Source organism: Epinephelus moara, chromosome 3 (assembly GCF_006386435.1).
Source record: "Epinephelus moara isolate mb chromosome 3, YSFRI_EMoa_1.0, whole genome shotgun sequence".
Taxonomy (NCBI): Eukaryota; Metazoa; Chordata; class Actinopteri; order Perciformes; family Serranidae; genus Epinephelus; species Epinephelus moara.
In genome coordinates, this window is record NC_065508.1 from 11989980 (window position 1) to 12007509 (window position 17530).

At 40.7% G+C, this 17530-nt stretch overlaps 1 protein-coding gene across 3 annotated transcripts; it reads left to right on the plus strand.

Moving 5' to 3' along the window:
- The first annotated feature begins 666 nt into the window (after positions 1-666).
- LOC126384119 (lissencephaly-1 homolog B) lies at positions 667-17529 on the plus strand. 3 transcript variants are annotated; one of them, XM_050035038.1, is made up of 11 exons: positions 667-835; positions 8136-8424; positions 9785-9869; positions 9954-10028; positions 10388-10594; positions 12992-13160; positions 14140-14242; positions 14483-14711; positions 15672-15773; positions 15863-16019; positions 16197-17529. In XM_050035038.1, exons 2-11 carry the CDS (start codon positions 8393-8395, stop codon positions 16268-16270), a joined length of 1233 nt encoding a protein of 410 aa, XP_049890995.1. In that variant the 5' UTR covers positions 667-835; positions 8136-8392; the 3' UTR covers positions 16271-17529. The 3 variants fall into 3 exon arrangements, with proteins under 3 accessions (XP_049890995.1, XP_049891006.1, XP_049891015.1); XM_050035049.1 differs by lacking the exon at positions 667-835 and adding an exon at positions 922-1044; XM_050035058.1 differs by lacking the exon at positions 667-835 and adding an exon at positions 7341-7417.
- Position 17530: the final 1 nt, after the last annotated feature.

Consider the following 17530-nt stretch of genomic DNA (forward strand, 5'->3'; position numbering starts at 1 on the left):
GTCCACTGGGTTTCACACTTGTGCCATGAAGACTTCTCAAATCATGATATTCCTGAATATTGAAATAATAATAGTAGTAGATGTGATTAGCTGCCATTTAACTCATGCTGTTGTCAGTAATATTTAGGTAACTAATAAACATCTGAGCATCTTATGTCTTCATTCCACAACAAGAAGTCACATGAGTGGTTTCTAAATGGCCCCCTAAGATGGAAATAACAGCATTACACTTTAAACTGATATTATTATCAAATGAAATTTTGTTGGTTGGTCCACAGGGATTAAGTTCCTAAATGACTGTGAGATTAGTGAAATTGTTTTGAGATATTACCCCAAATAATTGTGATTTTAATATGTTTTACAACTGTCAATCAAAAAAATGTAAGTTTATTACAGGTTTTGCTCCCATAGTTTCCTGGAGTTGTTTCATTATTCAGCATCTATGGAGCAGCTGCATGATTTGTCTCTTAACTACAGCCTGTCTTTCTGCTGCTCGCCTCAATGACACACTTGTTTACGATTAAAATTGTTCAAATTAAAACTTGTCTGTGCAATAAAAAAGCCGTGTAAGTAATTTATGGTGTGTTTTCCCTTTAATTCCATGAGTGAAAGCTGTGCACGCTGCGCGCCTCCGCTCACCTCAACGTGCGCGCAGCCGATGTCCAATCGCGACCGTTAGCTGGGGCCGGGCGAATGCGGTGGTACCAAAGAGGAGAAAAAATCTGACCGACCGTGCCGGGTGATGTGAAAAGTCACAGTACCACCTCAGAACCAGGGCTTACCATCGCAGGCTTAGACCAGTCAAGGGGATACGAGAATGGCCATTTGTCAGAGGGTAAGTTAGCTGTTTTTACACGCGGCTACATTTTTGTTTTGGCACTTGGAAAGACTTGTTATTTTTGACGACGAATTGCCTGCAGTGTCTGCGCTTCCCAGTTCCGATCTCAAAATGGCGGAGAGGCCGAAAGCTAGGCTAAGCTAAGTGGCAAAGTTGGCATTCACAGGAGCATCGATTTCGAGAGTGAACGTCAAGATAATCCAACGGTGATATAATTCAACTATGCTGAATGTAGTTGTCATCTCAAGACCAGTTTGGTGCTTCTAGGTCAAGGCCTGATTTGTATCGAGGCACTTGTTGTGAAACCTAGCTAAACATTCGGCTAACGTTAGCTACGTCTATTTATGGAAGTTCTTTGGGGATGAGCTAACGTGGTACATTAGCCGGCTAAGCTAACTCAGGTGTTGTCAGCTTGCTGCCATATTTTCAACAGCCCGGTGCAAATACTCTGATGTTGCTAACAAATGCATAAATTAAATGCTGACTATTTACCTCATTTATTGTGGAAGCATCGTGATTTTTGTGAATAACATTGTACTACAATGCAAACAGTTAAACTAGTGTTGTCTTGTAACGCAACTGGGGAATAACGTTAGGTCTGTAATTAAACTTGGGATACAAATCATATCACGTTAATTGTAACTGGTAACTGATATTTTATTTTCAGCAAAGGTCTGTGTTGCTCAGCTACTTGTTGGCGTAGACCAACGCCCTTTGTGTGTTTTGGCTGTGTGGTAGTGTAAATCCAGTCTGCTCGAACTGACAGCTCCAGTTAACGTCTACGTTATCGTGCTAAGCTAACGTTAGCTAGAAAGGGCGTTGCTGAGCCACTGCTGCAACTTTGCCCTTGTGGCCATCGAAGCTTGGAAAGACGTCACTCGAGCCAGATTTTGTACTCATTACTATTCTCCAATATATTAAAGCAGTCTTTACCCGATTTGGATTGTTTTAATGCATTCTGCATGCGCCCCTAAGGTAATCTACCAAGGTTTGAGGCATCACCATCAGGGTGGAGACTAAACAACGATCTGTACGACATACTGATAATTAAATAGGCTGTACAGATTTTACTTGGGATATACAAAACTGCTTCATGAGCTAAGTTTGCTAGCGAATTGGATGACTAGTGATTGCCCAGTAGCTGCTATTGCACAGCATTAAATATGAGGGCCTATGTCTATAGAAATGGTTATGAACCTTTCAGGCTGCAAAGATCTATCTTTATTTGTAGATATTTTATCTTTATCAATATATATTTTCTCCTGTATCTCTAGGGTTTGACCTATTTCATGCTTTAAGTTCAATAAGATGTTGATAAAAGGGCAGCGAATAATTAATTTCTGCTACATTTCATCCTGCATCCCCATTTAGTATTTTACTCCTCTGTATGAGCAGAACTACAATTATAAAAGTGCAATACCTATTAATTTGAAAATAGAAAATTATTGGTATTGTGTTTTGAAATCCTGCCAAAGCGGTTTCAACATTATGTCACTGTCTTGTCACATTGAAATCTTGTACGCTACCTTTGATAACACATGCAGTATGTTCCAGATTAAGGCTGAGTAACTTTTAAACATGAGTGTTTTATTGTTGAGTAGACTGATATCGTAATATCTTGCCATAGGGAGACATCATTAGATAAAACAAGTGTAATGAAGTAGTTGAGGCTGCCAGTTACCGGGGAAAATAATGATATAATTATGTGCCTTGATGTTTGATTTGTAATCAAATGTTGCCGTTATGGTTCAGTTTGTGCCAGCAGAGACCTGTTTGGCCTGAAGGTCACCCATAAGGAGTGGCATAGTACAACAGCTTGACACAAACAGAGCATGATGACTGAAAGCTGGATGTGCAGCCAGATTTAATGCCTGTGGCTGGTTTCATTGCTTATTTGTTTTGTTAGACTGACTTTAATTCGCTTCTAAATTCAGTGCTACTTCTTTGTAGTCATACCTGCTTTTAGAAGTAATACTGCAACTGGAAACATTTGTAATTCATTAAGGCAGTTTTGACTTGAGACTTGATAATCGATTCTTAACAGTGAGTCAGGACATGTATACCTCATGGGCAGGGCAGGAAATAAAACAGCAACAGTTTTTATTAATTGATGGTTTGAGTCAATTATCAAGTGAGAATGACAATCTGTTATTGCAGTTTCTCCAGTGTGAGGATTTGCTGATTTTCATTTTTGTTTTGTTTTGTTTTGTTTTGTTTCATAACGTGTGTTTCATATTGAATCGTGAATAGCTTTGAATTCTGGACTGTTACTGGGACATAACAAAAAATGTGAAGATTTCACTTTTGGCTTTAGGAAGCTGATGGACCTTTTTGACAGTTATAAAATTATTAAAATTATTGATAGATTAAATAAAGATGAAAGCAATCATATCCTGGAGCAGTGTTGCTCCACTTACGTACTTTATTTAACTAACAGTCAAACAACCTAAAGCCATACAGTTTATAATATGTATATGTTTTATGATATGTAACTCAGAAAGCAAATCTTCACAGTCCACCATCATGATCAAAAATCCTGAGGAGACCCCTGTAGATGGAGTCAAAATGTCTTTATGTCATATGAGGATCACACCATTATATTTACAAACAAATTTCTACATAATTTTAGAGAATGTTGCTGCATTTATACCAGGATTGATAACTGTTGTTCACGTGGGAGAAGAGTGGTTTCGTCTGTGTCACATCACAGTTGAACACGCTGCTTGTCTGACTGAACAGGGCTCAAAATTTCTGTGCTCCGAGAAAGACAGATGAGGCATTGTTGATGTCATAGTCTGATATTTTATTGTAGCCTACTGGGAGCTTAATCAGGTGATCTGTTCACCTTTTTACAATTACATCATATCACAGTTTAAACCAAGAACATTTGATGGTTCTTAAGAGAGCAGGCGAGGCATTGAAGTTGTTAGGTGTGTTGTGATTATGAGTGGACGCAGAGACATGGAGGCTGCTCCGTCTCCCAGTGATGCTTACGTTTTCTTCAGTTTCAGGAAATGAAATGTGTTGGTCATGCTGCCTGTGCTCTTATTGGCCTTCACATGGACACGTAGTCTGTCACATTATTGAGATAGGCTTGTTTTCTGTCTTAAATGCATTATTGTAGCTTAAATGTGAATTTGATAATATTTTTCTCCAGGATGCCCCTATCAAGTTTTTTTTTTACCCTAATCTAGTTCAGAGTGCTTAATATTGGGTTTCTGGATCCGATCTGATGCTTTTATTTACCTAAATCATATTACTATAAGAACAGAAAGTTGATTAACAGTCATATTTAGTTTTTGCCCAGCCCTGTTTGGAGGTTGCCATCCCAATTTTGGTAGAGTATTTTGCTGAGTGTCAGTGGCTTTTCATCTGCTGTACATAATAGGAACTGCAGGTTTCTACTGGTATTTCCATAGAATGAGTTCCTGTTATACTTTATGTCAGTGTTGTCAAATATATTGATTCATCAATACATATCGATTCTTAGCATTTCTGTTGGTTTGGTTTCAAGACTCATTTTCCACAGTACTGATACACCAGTACCAGCTGCGCTTTCTTACTCCCTTATTATTAATGTATAGTACAGTCATTTTGCTGTTCTCTGCTACGAACTAAGAAAAGAAAAGTTGTCATTGTCATGATAAAGCCTTGTTAAATTAATCTTTTAATACAAATTTTAAATTGTATGCCCCCAATGTCAATTTTCCCCGTGGTATTAAAATGGAGTTGAATACTGATATTTTTCAAGATACTGTGTCGAAGTTAGAAATTCCAGTATCGTGAAAACGCTACTTTATACAGAAGTTCTCTAGCTCAAAAGTCAGGACAGAGATGCATCATGTGTTGAATTATTTTTTTTCTTTTTGAAGAATGATTTGTCATGTACTGCAGAAGAAAAACTGTCTTTTCCCTTTGTTACCCTGGTCATGGTACAGTTCTTGCTGAAGGAACTGCTTTATCAGATGACCATACTAGAGATCAAACTGAGGCCCTTCAGGTGGGGGTATACTCTCCCTGCCACTAGGCCATAATTTTATAGCTGCTGTATTTTGGAAACACTGTGACACTGTGAACATTGTGATTAGTTTTAATCCCATGAAAACCTTAAAACTCTGTGTTGTTATTGGCTATTATAAATAGTGTTGCACGGTATACCGGTACTAAAATAGTACCGCGGTACTAGAGTATTCCAAACGGTACTATACTGCATTTGGAAAATACCGGTACTTTGAAATTGATTCAATTCATTAATTTAGTTAATTTATTTTACTCAATTATGCACACAAACACCTTTCTGGTCCTATTGGAGCACAGATTGCACATATGGTGTGTATGACAACACCTGTATCAACATTCGCAGCTGGCGCATGTGAAAAAAGACAAGAGAAAGTCTGCCTCGCAAAGGGAGACAACACGAGACAACACAAACTTGGTGGGACATTTGAGTTACCAAACCATGACGTCCGTACCGAGGTACTTACCGAATCATGATTTTTTTGGTACCGTTACACCCCTACTATTTATTGTTCTAAAGGTTTGTATCCAAAAGGACTTTTCCTTAGGAAAAGTACAGAAGAGTATCGAAAAGTATCGAAATTCATATTGGTATTGGTACCGAAACAAAGATTTTGGTATCGTGACAACACTAATTATAAAGCAGATAAAAATCGGATCCTTTCTTTAATGTACTCTACTGTGATTTGTCAATTTCAGCCGACCATTATGCTCTATATGTGAGTGAAAATACAGTTTCTAACTATGAAAGTTATTTGGTGACACTGGTGATAGACTCTCTTGACACTCGGATTGGCAGTACACACCTCTAATATAATTCTTCTCTGTACATTCATGATATAACTACATGGATTTGTTACAGTCTGATGCTAACAAAGCTGTTATCTCTCCTCTCTGATTAGCAATGATCAAGGTACAAAAGATTCAGGTGGTAACTTCCCACTTTAGCCAGCACTGATCATTACTTTCACTAGTTCAAATGACATACCATGCTGTCAGCAGGTCAACTATTGCTAAATAATGTTAATGTTAGGCCAAAATTAAACTTGTCTGTTACTGGGTTTGTGTGCTCTCTGCAAGCCGTCTGTACTCAACCAAAGATTGTTAAGAGGTAAAACACTCATCACTCAGTAACACCACATTGCAAATGTGTGTTTCCATAGTTCCCAACTCCAACACAGAATCTCTTCAGCTGATCGTATTACATCAATTTCTGGAGTTGCATTCTCAGTTTAATTTTCATTCATATCACATTGACAATAAAAGCTGATTTGCTTTATAATCTTGAATCAGGATCTTTGGTGTTTGAATGAAGTAGCCTAACCGCTGGAAAATTAGTTGGGCTGATTATAAAAGGCTACAGCATTTATTTCAGTGTGTCAGATACATTATCAACATGTAGGTAAATGTAAGTGTCAGGTTGGACTGTGTATCAGCAGATCTCCAGTAATAAAGGTTTCAGGACCAGAAGGACTTCACACGGTCATCCCCACTTTAAACTGACTTAAAAGGTTATTTAGTTATCAAAATCATCGGCAGTTATTTTTCAGAGCTACTGTCTTTCAAAGCCAAACTCCTGACCATCTCATCTGTGATGTTGTCAAAAGGCTTCTTGTGTGACAGAGAGGTGAAATTTCCGACTTAATACTGAAATAATAAAGCTTATCTAGAGGTTGAAGTCCTAAGTCAAAATCCACCAGGAAGTGACCACACACAGTGTCTATACATGAGCAGATGCATATTGTGTGATAACATTGCAAACCTTTTGGCTTTCCTCTTCCTTTGGTAGAATCTGTGCGCAATTCATTCAGAGCAATCGTTGCATTTTAGGAGGAATGAACTGGGTGTTATGATGATCATGCATGTTGTAAACAAACCCCTCTACATTACATCATTTTGATAAGCCTGACACATAGACGGGACCTTGAACCTTTCCTCTTGATTTATGACTCTGACCATGTTTTCACTGTTGAGCACAGAGCCTAGATAACTGTGCCTTCGTCTTTCAGTGCAATAACTGGACGACTCTTGCGACTCTTAATTATCTATGTTTTCCTTTAAAACATCTCTCTCAAACACAGTTGCGGGTGAAGCTCAGCAATCTCGGGCAGGTGCAGAAGCTACCGAGATTGTCTTGGTTACGTAATAGTTGGGAGGTTGGTCTCTTTGGTCAAATGGCTATTTTTGAACCACGCTGAGAGTGCTGTTCAGCTAAAATCATTAGCTCTGTCCTGTCAGCTCAGAGCGCTCGTCATGTTTGCAGGCAGGAGTGAAGAGGGTTCTTTCTAGGACACTTCAGATGCGTCCCTGGGTAAATGTTTTGTTGTCTGCTGCGGCTGCCGGGCTTTCACTGAGAGGAACTGCTCAGGTGCTCCTCTGTGAAGTAGGGAGATACGAGAGGAAAAATTGTAAATGTTATGACCAGTTTCCAATTGAGTATCATTCTTTTGTTTATTTTGTTGAAGGAGTCTTTTGTGTTTGGAATTAGCAGCTGGACACGGACTGTGAAACAGACCAGAACGATGCACCAGACAACATAGACAAGGACGGCTTGCTGTCAAGGTCCTCTCGCTGTGTCGGGGGTTAATCCTGTTAGCCACCGTCCCGTCCCTTCTTTACATTGCACTGTCAGCTGTATGGAGGACTTGTGGTCTCTATCACTTAAAAACACACACACACACACACACACACACTCTAGGTTGTCTGGTCTAGCCGCTAAGCAGCTTAGTGCTATTGCGGCCCCAGGTGCCAGCAGTGTTGAAGCTCAGGAAGTGAGTAGTCTTATTAGCTTTACAATCATCGAATGGAGGTGTTTTGATTTGTCAGTGTGTGCTGTTGATGATCTGTGCTCTTTTATTGAGATGGTCATATTGTCCCAAAATTCAGATTAAAAGCATAAACAAGAAAATGTGTTTTAAACTTCTATTGGTATACTTGATGAAGCCTAAAGATTACACTTTTGATACGATAATGAGAACAAAGGATCAGCTGCTAGCCTGCTATCTTAAAAATTGTCTTTTGCTTATGCAACATCCAGAGGTTCAGATCATTTGTGCAAGAAGAAGAGAGTTGGTAGTCCAGTCTTAAGTTGTACATCAAATATTTCTTAATATACATGATACTAAGATAGATGCATCAGTGCATAAATGAACAATACTTCCTAGTATTGTTAATTATATGTTAATCTATGTCTCTATTTTCTGCCTCTGCTTTATTCATCCAGTTGTCACTTTTCCTGTTTTTCTTTTACTCACTTTTCTCTCCCTTCTCTCTTCATCAGGTGCTGGGCACGCCTGATCAGTGAGTAACACTTGGGCCAGTGAATGCTCGTGGAGCTTCGTCCCGACAGTTGATTGACAGCTGCATCTCCAGTTCACCTCCCTCTGCGTGGCACACTTTTCGCCACCCCCCCCAGTCTCTGAAGGAAGAACATCACCGAGGGATCGGACACCTACCCACCACAAACTTCCCAGACAGACTCCCTCAGCGCCTCACCTCATCTTCACCTCCCCCAAGAGGGAGAGAACAGCAGCCACCATGGTGCTGTCACAGAGACAAAGAGATGAACTGTGAGTGCCTGGATGTAAATATGTTTGTGTGCAGGCTCATTACACATGCAAACAAGAACAGACATGCAGACGAACACACATGCAGTGCTCATGAAAAAGTGCATGTGCGTTTTAGAGTGTGTTTATAAAGGCTTTTTAGCAATACCTCGAAGTTTGAGAGGCACAGATGTACATCACATGCTTTCCCCTCTTGATAGAAAGCAGTGGAATATGTTTAGCTGTTTGGGCTAGGTCATTCAGAAGAGGATAATGCAGGTGTTGCGTAAAAGTGCATAGCTTTACAAGAATGTGTGATTATTGAGGAAATGTGAAGAGGTGCAAGCTTTTAGGTGCTTCATTTGATAGCTACTTAGTAAATATTTCATAACCCACATGACAGGGCAAAGTAGTGAGGGGGATGGGGAAGGAGGAGAAACTTAAAATGATGGCTGGTTAATGTGAGAGGCTCTGTGCCTGGCTGATTGTACGGTATGCACCACAGTTCACTACACCCCAGTGCAGACAGCACAAAACATCAGATATTTCATGATATTATCATGGAGGTTACCCCTGTTGCCTAAAAAGATCTGGACAGCTTATTGTCTGATGAGTTTTAAAAAGGATTTGATTGGGAAAATTAAGGGAAATCCTGCTGCCAGTGCCACCCTAATGTTCAAAGTCTATAACAGACAGGACTACAATTATCAGACATTCAAAGTGGCCTTGAAGCTGCAGCCTAAATTTAGCACAGTTACTCATGAAATATTCACTCTTCATCTCGTACAAGAGCTGTCCCGGTCATTTATTTAACTCTGTCTGTATGTCTGTGTGTATTTGTGTGTAAGTCCATACGTGTGTGTTTTAAATTTTTCTTTCCATGTGCTTGTGGCTGCCCTGTCCTTTCATCGTCCACACTCGGTGCTCTCTCTTTGTGGCAGTCTTTGGTTTCCATAGCAGCACAAAACACAGTTTCCCAGTGATTCTGTCCTCATGTTTCGTTTTCTTCACTGAAGGATTGTGATTTTTTCTTTTTTTATGGCACTTACTCAAATTTGCTGACATTTGAGGTGGAACTGTGAAATTTGAATCCCATTGCTCCCATCTGTTAGACAGGGTGTGGTCTCCTCTCTTTAAGGAGGAACCAGCATTTCTGTTAAGGTGGAGCTGATATCTAATAAATGACATTCCCACTTTGACTTAATTGACATGTAATCAATTCAGCACAAATTTGGGCCTAATCAAATGAAATTACAGTTATACTGACCACTTATATTGACAGAGGTTGTATGCTACCATCTGTGAGGACCAAACCTGTGATTAATGTCGAGGTAACACTTGAAATCTTTTTAAAAAAAATCTGTTTAATTCCACTTTTTGTCAGAAACCGAGCTATAGCTGACTATCTCCGTTCCAATGGATATGAGGAGGCCTATTCCACCTTCAAGAAAGAGGCAGAGATAGATATGGTAAGATGAGACCGGTGCACACAAATGTCAAAAAAAAAGAATGTGGATCCCTTTCTCAGTGTCTTGTCTTTTCTCCATTCATAGAATGAAGAGGTAGATAAAAAGTATGCAGGGCTTTTGGAAAAGAAATGGACTTCAGTCATCAGATTACAGAAGAAGGTAAGGCTTGTCTGGTGCTTGCTCATAGTGTATTTTAAATTTGCCTGGGATGTTTGATAAATGCTGAACATTTCACATGTGTCAGGCAGACTAATTTTGTTGGCGTGTAGGTGTCATATAGACAATAACCTGTAAAAGTGCACCTAATGAATGGTCCAGTTCCAAAAATAGCTGCAGATATTTTAATCTTTGGGTGGCTGCCATAAATACATGAATGAGGGGGAAACCCTGTAAAAGTAGATACAAAAACACCTTTATATCAGCTTTTTAGAAAGCTAAGCTGCTAGATGGATGGCATGATAACATAAAATTGTTACCTGTCTTCTGACTCTTCTTCTTAACTTCCCGGTCTGCCTCAGGTGATGGAGCTGGAGTCAAAGTTGAATGAGGCAAAGGAGGAGATGACACATGGAGGACCTGTGGGTCAGAAGAGAGACCCCAAGGAGTGGATCCCCCGTCCCCCAGAGAGATATGCCCTGAGCGGGCACCGCGCTCCGGTCACACGTGTTATATTCCACCCTGTGTTCTCTGTCATGGTCACAGCCTCCGAGGATGCTACCATCAAGGTGTGTGTGTGTGTGTGTGTGTGTGTGTGTGTGCTACCATCAAGGTGTGTGTGTGTGTGTGTGTGTGTGTGTGTGTGTGTGTGTGTGTGTTTATAAACAGGGTTTACGCACTAAGATGTCAGTTTATACAGCCAGCTACGTCTGATGCAATCCAATACAACATCCCTGCCACAAATCTTCAGTTTATGCATCATATCATATTCATTTTTGTCCATCTGATTAAATACAGTTGACATCACTGCAGCCTCTAGAAGGATCAATATCTTTTTGACAGTTTCCACAGACACAAGAGTGTATTGTGGGGCTTTTTTTTTAGGGATGCATCGAAATGAAAATTTGTGGCCGAAGCCGAATAATATTAAGCGCTTGGCCGCATACCGAATATCGTTGTTTAGTTTTTCATTAGTTTTTGCAGATGAACCCCCTCCAGATTAGTGATTAGTGTGTTAGGTACCAAAATTGGGACCCACTGTACGATACCAATGAAAATATCATGGTTCTGAGTAGTATCACGATACCGCATCGAAAATGAGGAAGATGTGCCTTTTGTCATTTATAAAAAGATAAATCACTTTTCTATAATACATCAATGATATTTCAATGGAATAAATTACTTATTGACTTATTCATACTTCAAAAACAGCATCAATAAGTGATGAACATAGGGGGGATCAAAATAAAATAAATAAATAAAATAAGAATCAACCAGCCACCCTCCTCCCCTGACAAGTCCCTTCATAAGTAAAGAACAGTCCCTAAAGTGCGGTGAGGTTTGTGGGCCGTGAACGGCTCGTTTCTCCTCTGACACGTCACATACCTGTGTTCGGCTGGCTCGGCTGTTCAGGTACTTCTGGGCAGTCATGACACCAAGAAGAGGATATTATTGGAACCGACTTCTCCGGCGCCGGTAAGCCGATGGCCGCCGTATTTGACAGGAATACATTACTGTCTGTGTCTGTGACCCCCGTTCAACCCACAATCGGTGGGATTCGCCTTTCGTTTCTGCTGGTGGTTGAAATCTGTAGGCTGCTCGCACAGCGTGCTGAATGATTTAAGCCTATTTTGCTCGCTCAAAACTATTTTTAGTCGCAAATGCGAGTGCCGTGATGGACGGATCGCCACACTGCCGACATTTTACTCGTCCCGTCACGGCACGCCGTTTTGATTGCGTTATCAAAACACGCCACTATTGTTCGGCCTTGCTTTTAACTTATTCCACCGAATACCGAATGTGTGTTTGTTTGTTTTTTTGCAATATTCGGCCGAATATATTCGGTTACCGAATATTCGGTGCATCCCTACTTTTTTTATTAGATTGTGAAGAGAAACAGAGACACAAGTTTAAGAAAACTAAGGGGGCAGCACAGTCTTGACCTACTATAACAGTGCTCTAAAACATCTGTCAATGTTGAGAAGCAACAGCATTATTACATTAATGTATTATACATCAATTTGTCCATTAAGAGGTCCCATGTGTACTCCCTGGAGCTATCAAACCCCTTTTGCTTTTCTTGTGTTCACATAATGTAATATCTTTGACATGTCGTTTCTAGGGGGTTCACTGCTTTGAAAATGTGTCTCTAGCAGGAATATTAAATCGATGGCCGCGTGCAGCAGCATTTAGAAGCTAAATCAGAGAGCGTTTCAGCACGCCACAACATAGCCTCTGCAGCTCTGACCCTTCAGATCAAAGCTGTACTGCAGATCTGAGGCTGCTCTCCCTTTTTATCCTCAGTGCTTTTGCTTCAACACGCTTTTCACCCCCCCTGCCTCCTCCCTTTATTCTCCTCCTCCCTCCCTCCCTCCCTCTCTCCCTCCCTCCCTCTCCGCTTCCTTTCCTTCCTCACTGTTTCTTTTTTCTGCTTTGTCACTGCTCATCTATGTGGAGATGGGCTGATGCTCGTGTTGTCAGAGGCAACACTCCCAGAGCAGAGCACCTTGGGAAACATGCAAATCTGTTTCTCTTTTAACTCATCCTTCTTCTCTCCTTATCAGCCCTTTTATTGATTAAACACTGTCGGCAGATTGTTTAATTTGTACAACCTGATTTTATTTGAAAGGAGATTCTCAACAATTTAAACTTTGTTTAAACAGTTTAACCTACATGTCTTTAATGTCACAACACATTATTTAACCTGCACCCCATCCTGTCTGCTGAATGTGGGAAGTAAAAGTAATCTGATTTTACAGTCACAATAACTTGACCCTTAAAATGACGTCAGTATGTCAATATAGGAATTTTTGCTGTTAGGCTACTAGACTTCATTAAGTTGACCAAAATCAGCAATGTTGTAGTCACATTTGATTTTGAGCCAAGATAAACATCTGTGTTTGATAATTAGGTCAGACTGAATTGCCTCCCTGACTGACTAGTGTTTTCTGTGTCTGTGATTTTAGGTGTGGGACTATGAGGCAGGAGACTTTGAGCGAACCCTGAAGGGCCACACAGACTCTGTGCAGGACATCTCCTTTGACCAGACAGGAAAGCTTCTGGCTTCCTGTTCAGCTGACATGAGCATCAAACTTTGGGACTTTCAGGGGTTCGAGTGCATCCGAACAATGCATGGTAAGAGATATTTCCAGAGATAACATTAGTTACAGCACAAGAGCACCTGTGTAGCGAATACACAAAACAACTTATGCTATATGCAGTCTTATTTAGAAATATTACAATTTCTTAAGTACTTAATTATATTTTATATGGTCTATTTATGCTAAATAAATGTGTTTATAAATGGATGCAGGAAATTAATATAATTGGGTTCACAAGTATTTTAGTTTGTAGAGACTGTTTCAGTTCTACAGGCCTGCAGATTTATCAGGGGCTCATGATAAGAGGATTCACAATAAAATTAGGGAAAACATCTATGTAGCTGCTAGGGTTAGGTATATATATATATATTTTTCTGATGCCAGTGTTAAAATAATACTTTTAAACAGTTCTGGATGGTGTCAGATTTAATAATGATTAACGATACCACCTCACATTAAGTGAGCCTTGTCAGTTTCCATTGGGAGACTATCTTCACTTGCTAACGTCGGGGCTAACCCCCTTCACTTTAATCAGGAAGTAACAAGCAAGAGAGGGGAACTTGGCTTGGGTCTTGAGGAGTTGTAGCATTTATTCACTGACAATTCGCCTAAACTCTACACACATTGCACTGCTACATTTGGTTTCATACTCTCTGCTCAGGTCGCCGCAGTGTCACTGTCACGCATCACCATCAAACACTTGCTTTCTCTCTCTTTCAACTGCACACTTGCTATGCACACAATCTGGCTCCAAAATCTGCGTTGTGATTTGGTCCAGTAGTTACTGGCACCTATATTTCAGTGGAAATGAGTTTAAATGACTTTTCTGATTGTGGGTTTTAGTCATTTTTAGAAACTGAACACCAAGTGTTTTCGAATGAAGGGTTAGCTTTATTTTAGAAATCTCAAATGCTTTTGGGCACTGTGACTTTGGGCACATCTGGCTTGGTGGTTTAAGTATTGACATGAACTCAGACCATTTACACAACTGAACTCTTGACTGTGTCGTCCAGGCCACGATCACAACGTGTCGTCTGTAGCCATCATGCCAAATGGTGACCACATAGTGTCTGCCTCCAGAGACAAGACCATCAAGATGTGGGAGGTGGCCACTGGGTAAGTGAGGGAGAGTCTCGTTTCAACTCTTACAACCACAAGCTCTTAAAGAGATTTTGATTCATGTAATTTTACATTTTGAGCATGGTTTTTCTTTGTTTTCCATACTCTGAAATTTATATTTTCCATCTCCCTTCTAATGGTCTTTTATCCCTGATAACATTGCATTAGTTCATAATTAATTTATGCTGAAAGCAGCTCTTTCATGATTTAATTAATTTCCAATGTGTCCATCTACAGGTACTGTGTGAAGACATTTACAGGGCACAGGGAGTGGGTGAGGATGGTGCGTCCCAACCAGGACGGTTCGTTGATCGCCAGTTGCTCCAACGACCAGACGGTGCGTGTCTGGGTGGTCGCCTCGAAGGAGTGCAAAGCTGAGTTGCGGGAGCATGAACATGTGGTAGAGTGTATCGCCTGGGCCCCTGACAGTGCTCACCCCACCATCCTGGAGGCCACAGGCTCAGAGGTATGTACAGCTGCTGCAGGATCTACGTTTACCTACAGAGGATGTTTGTGTATGTTTGGGTTCAGCCGGAGGGTTTCCCACAATTGTGTAGAGCAAAGGCAAACCATGTGCACTGAAGTAATGACTTCCTCATAAGACATTAATGCACTTTTATTAAATAAAACTGCAACAGAAGAAGCACTATTTCACTGAAGCCAGTGAGTCTTTTGTGAAGATGGTAATCTTAACTAGTAATTTAGTTTGTCACAAATGATTAGATGCAGTCAGGGGCTTTCAGACTTAGCTCAGCAGATTACAGTGATTGGTCAGGTTTTCACGTCACGTTTGTTTGCTCTGCAGTAATTAAAACCGAACCTGGCAAAGTTGGGGAAAAAGACGTTTTTACTGTCTGGAAATTCGGAGGCAAACTAATCTGTTTGTTACTAACAGCTGATGTGTGAAGAAGAATTAAATATACTTTTACATATACATATAATATTTACCTTATGTGAGCTTTTTAATAACATCACATTTACATATCTGCATCTAAGTTTATAGCCCAGTCTGTTCACATGCTAACGGCCCTGTGAGGCTGTACTTAGCTTTTAGCTTATAGCACCTTTGTGCCATGAGCTAAAAGCTAATGTCAGTATGCTAACATGCTTTTCAGCAGGTATAATGTTTACCATCTTCACAATCTTTTAGTTTGTTGGCATGCTAATGTTTGCTAATTAGCAGTAAACCTCAAAGCACAGCTGAGGCTGATGGTAATGTGATTCGTTTTGTAATAATTTAGTTGCAAAGTAAAGTATTTTACAAAGTAAGATTTGAACGTGATATTGGTGCTACATTAAAAGTCAGAATTAATTCAGACCGACTGGCATTGCTACGCCTCTAGAGTATGAAAATAACCAAACTGCTGTGTTGTCTTTTATGTAGTCAGTTGGTTTCTTACATCTTCCCTGTGTCTCTGTTTTACAGAGCAAGAAGAGTGGAAAACCTGGCCCCTTCCTTCTCTCTGGATCCAGAGATAAAACAATTAAGATGTGGGATGTCAGCATTGGCATCTGCCTTATGACTCTGGTGAGCAGTCTCAGTGATGATTTCTATGCCTGTCTCTGTTGCTACTTATGAATGAGGGGAGTGGTGGGTAATTATTCTTGTCTCTCCAGGTGGGACACGACAACTGGGTGCGTGGGGTATTGTTTCATCCTGGAGGAAGATTCATAGTGAGCTGTGCTGATGACAAAACCATTAGGATCTGGGACTACAAGAACAAACGCTGCATGAAGACCCTGTGTGCCCATGAACACTTTGTTACCTCTCTGGGTAAGACACAGTGATTATTGAGATTAATAGCATTTAACATTAACCTGCTCTGAACTTAAACCCACGCTGAAAAGCTCTCTTTGTACATCCCATTTAACTAATTTCAGCTGTGTGGTTTAAATTATTGAGCTTATCTGTAATGGAGTGTACCTGAACAAATGTTTTCCTCTCTTGCAGATTTCCACAAGACTGCTCCCTACGTGGTGACAGGCAGCGTCGATCAGACAGTCAAAGTCTGGGAGTGCCGCTGAGACTGCCTCCATCTCTTACCCTGTCCTGTCCTGCCCCCCCCCCCCAACTCTAAAAGCTGCCCTAAAGCCCACTCTACCCCACCCCTCTCCTGCACCTCAGCCCTCTTCCCTCTATCCTGACACCCAGCCCAGCCCTTCACCTCTCGCACTCCAAACCATAGTTGACCATGGCGCTTTACCTTCTCCCCCGTCCACTCCCCTCTCCCTCCCTCCTCCCCTACATCGGTCCAGCCCTATTAAGATGACTATTGTCCTTTTATGTAAATTATTCTGGATGTAGGGTACGCTTAATAAATGTCACGCAATCTCTGACACATAAACACACTCAAAAGATAAGAAGTATTCCTTGCATGGTGAATCAAACAAAAAAAAATTGTATACTGTTAAATTTGCCGAATTTGCATACTGTTGTCATGACTTCCTGTCAGGTCAAAGGGTGAATATCCTTGTGTGCTGGCGCAGGTGGATTCCAGTTAACTGACAGTGCACGAAAACCAATGGCACCCCTTGTTGAGGGGGTTTAGGTTTTGTTTTGTTTAGTTTTACTCCATGCATCCATTGTTGTGGTCTGTCACTGCGTGGATGGTGATAGAGAAGGTGTGAGGGAAGTAAGCATAAAAGAGAATGAGTGGAAACTGTCCAGGAGAAGATGAAAACAAGTGGAAGAAAAGATTAAGCAAGATGCAGCTCCCTAGTTGAATCACATGAGGTTCTGTGGGCGAGTGCACGTGTACATGTGTGTATACATTGTGTGAGTGTGTGTGTGTTTGTATATTATGACAGGAGAATCTCTCCACCGTCTCTGCTCTGATGGTCAGAGGAGAGAGAGAGGAGGCAAGGCTTCTCACCCACTGTGTTCATTCATACTACTTCATCTCTTTTAACAAACTTGCTTTCTAGTAGACACTCACAGGACCTTAATGATCCCTAAGCTGCTGAGAGCACAGGCACACGCCCCATAGCAAAAGTGTGTTGTACAGAGGAAAAAGTCTGCTCACCTTTTATGAGGTTTGTGTGTGTGTATGTCGCCCCAGAGAAATCGCCCAGTGCCCTCTTGCTCGCTATCTCTGCCTTGTTAACCCATTGAGGGCTCCCTCACACGGGATTTTCATTCTGCTTTCTGTGGTCTCACTGCTCTCTTTACACACACACATACACATACACTCACAAATGCACATACACGCACAGTAAAAGTTGTGTATCAATATATCTGGATGTCATTGTTTGCAACATAATGAAATAAAATTCTGTAAATATAAG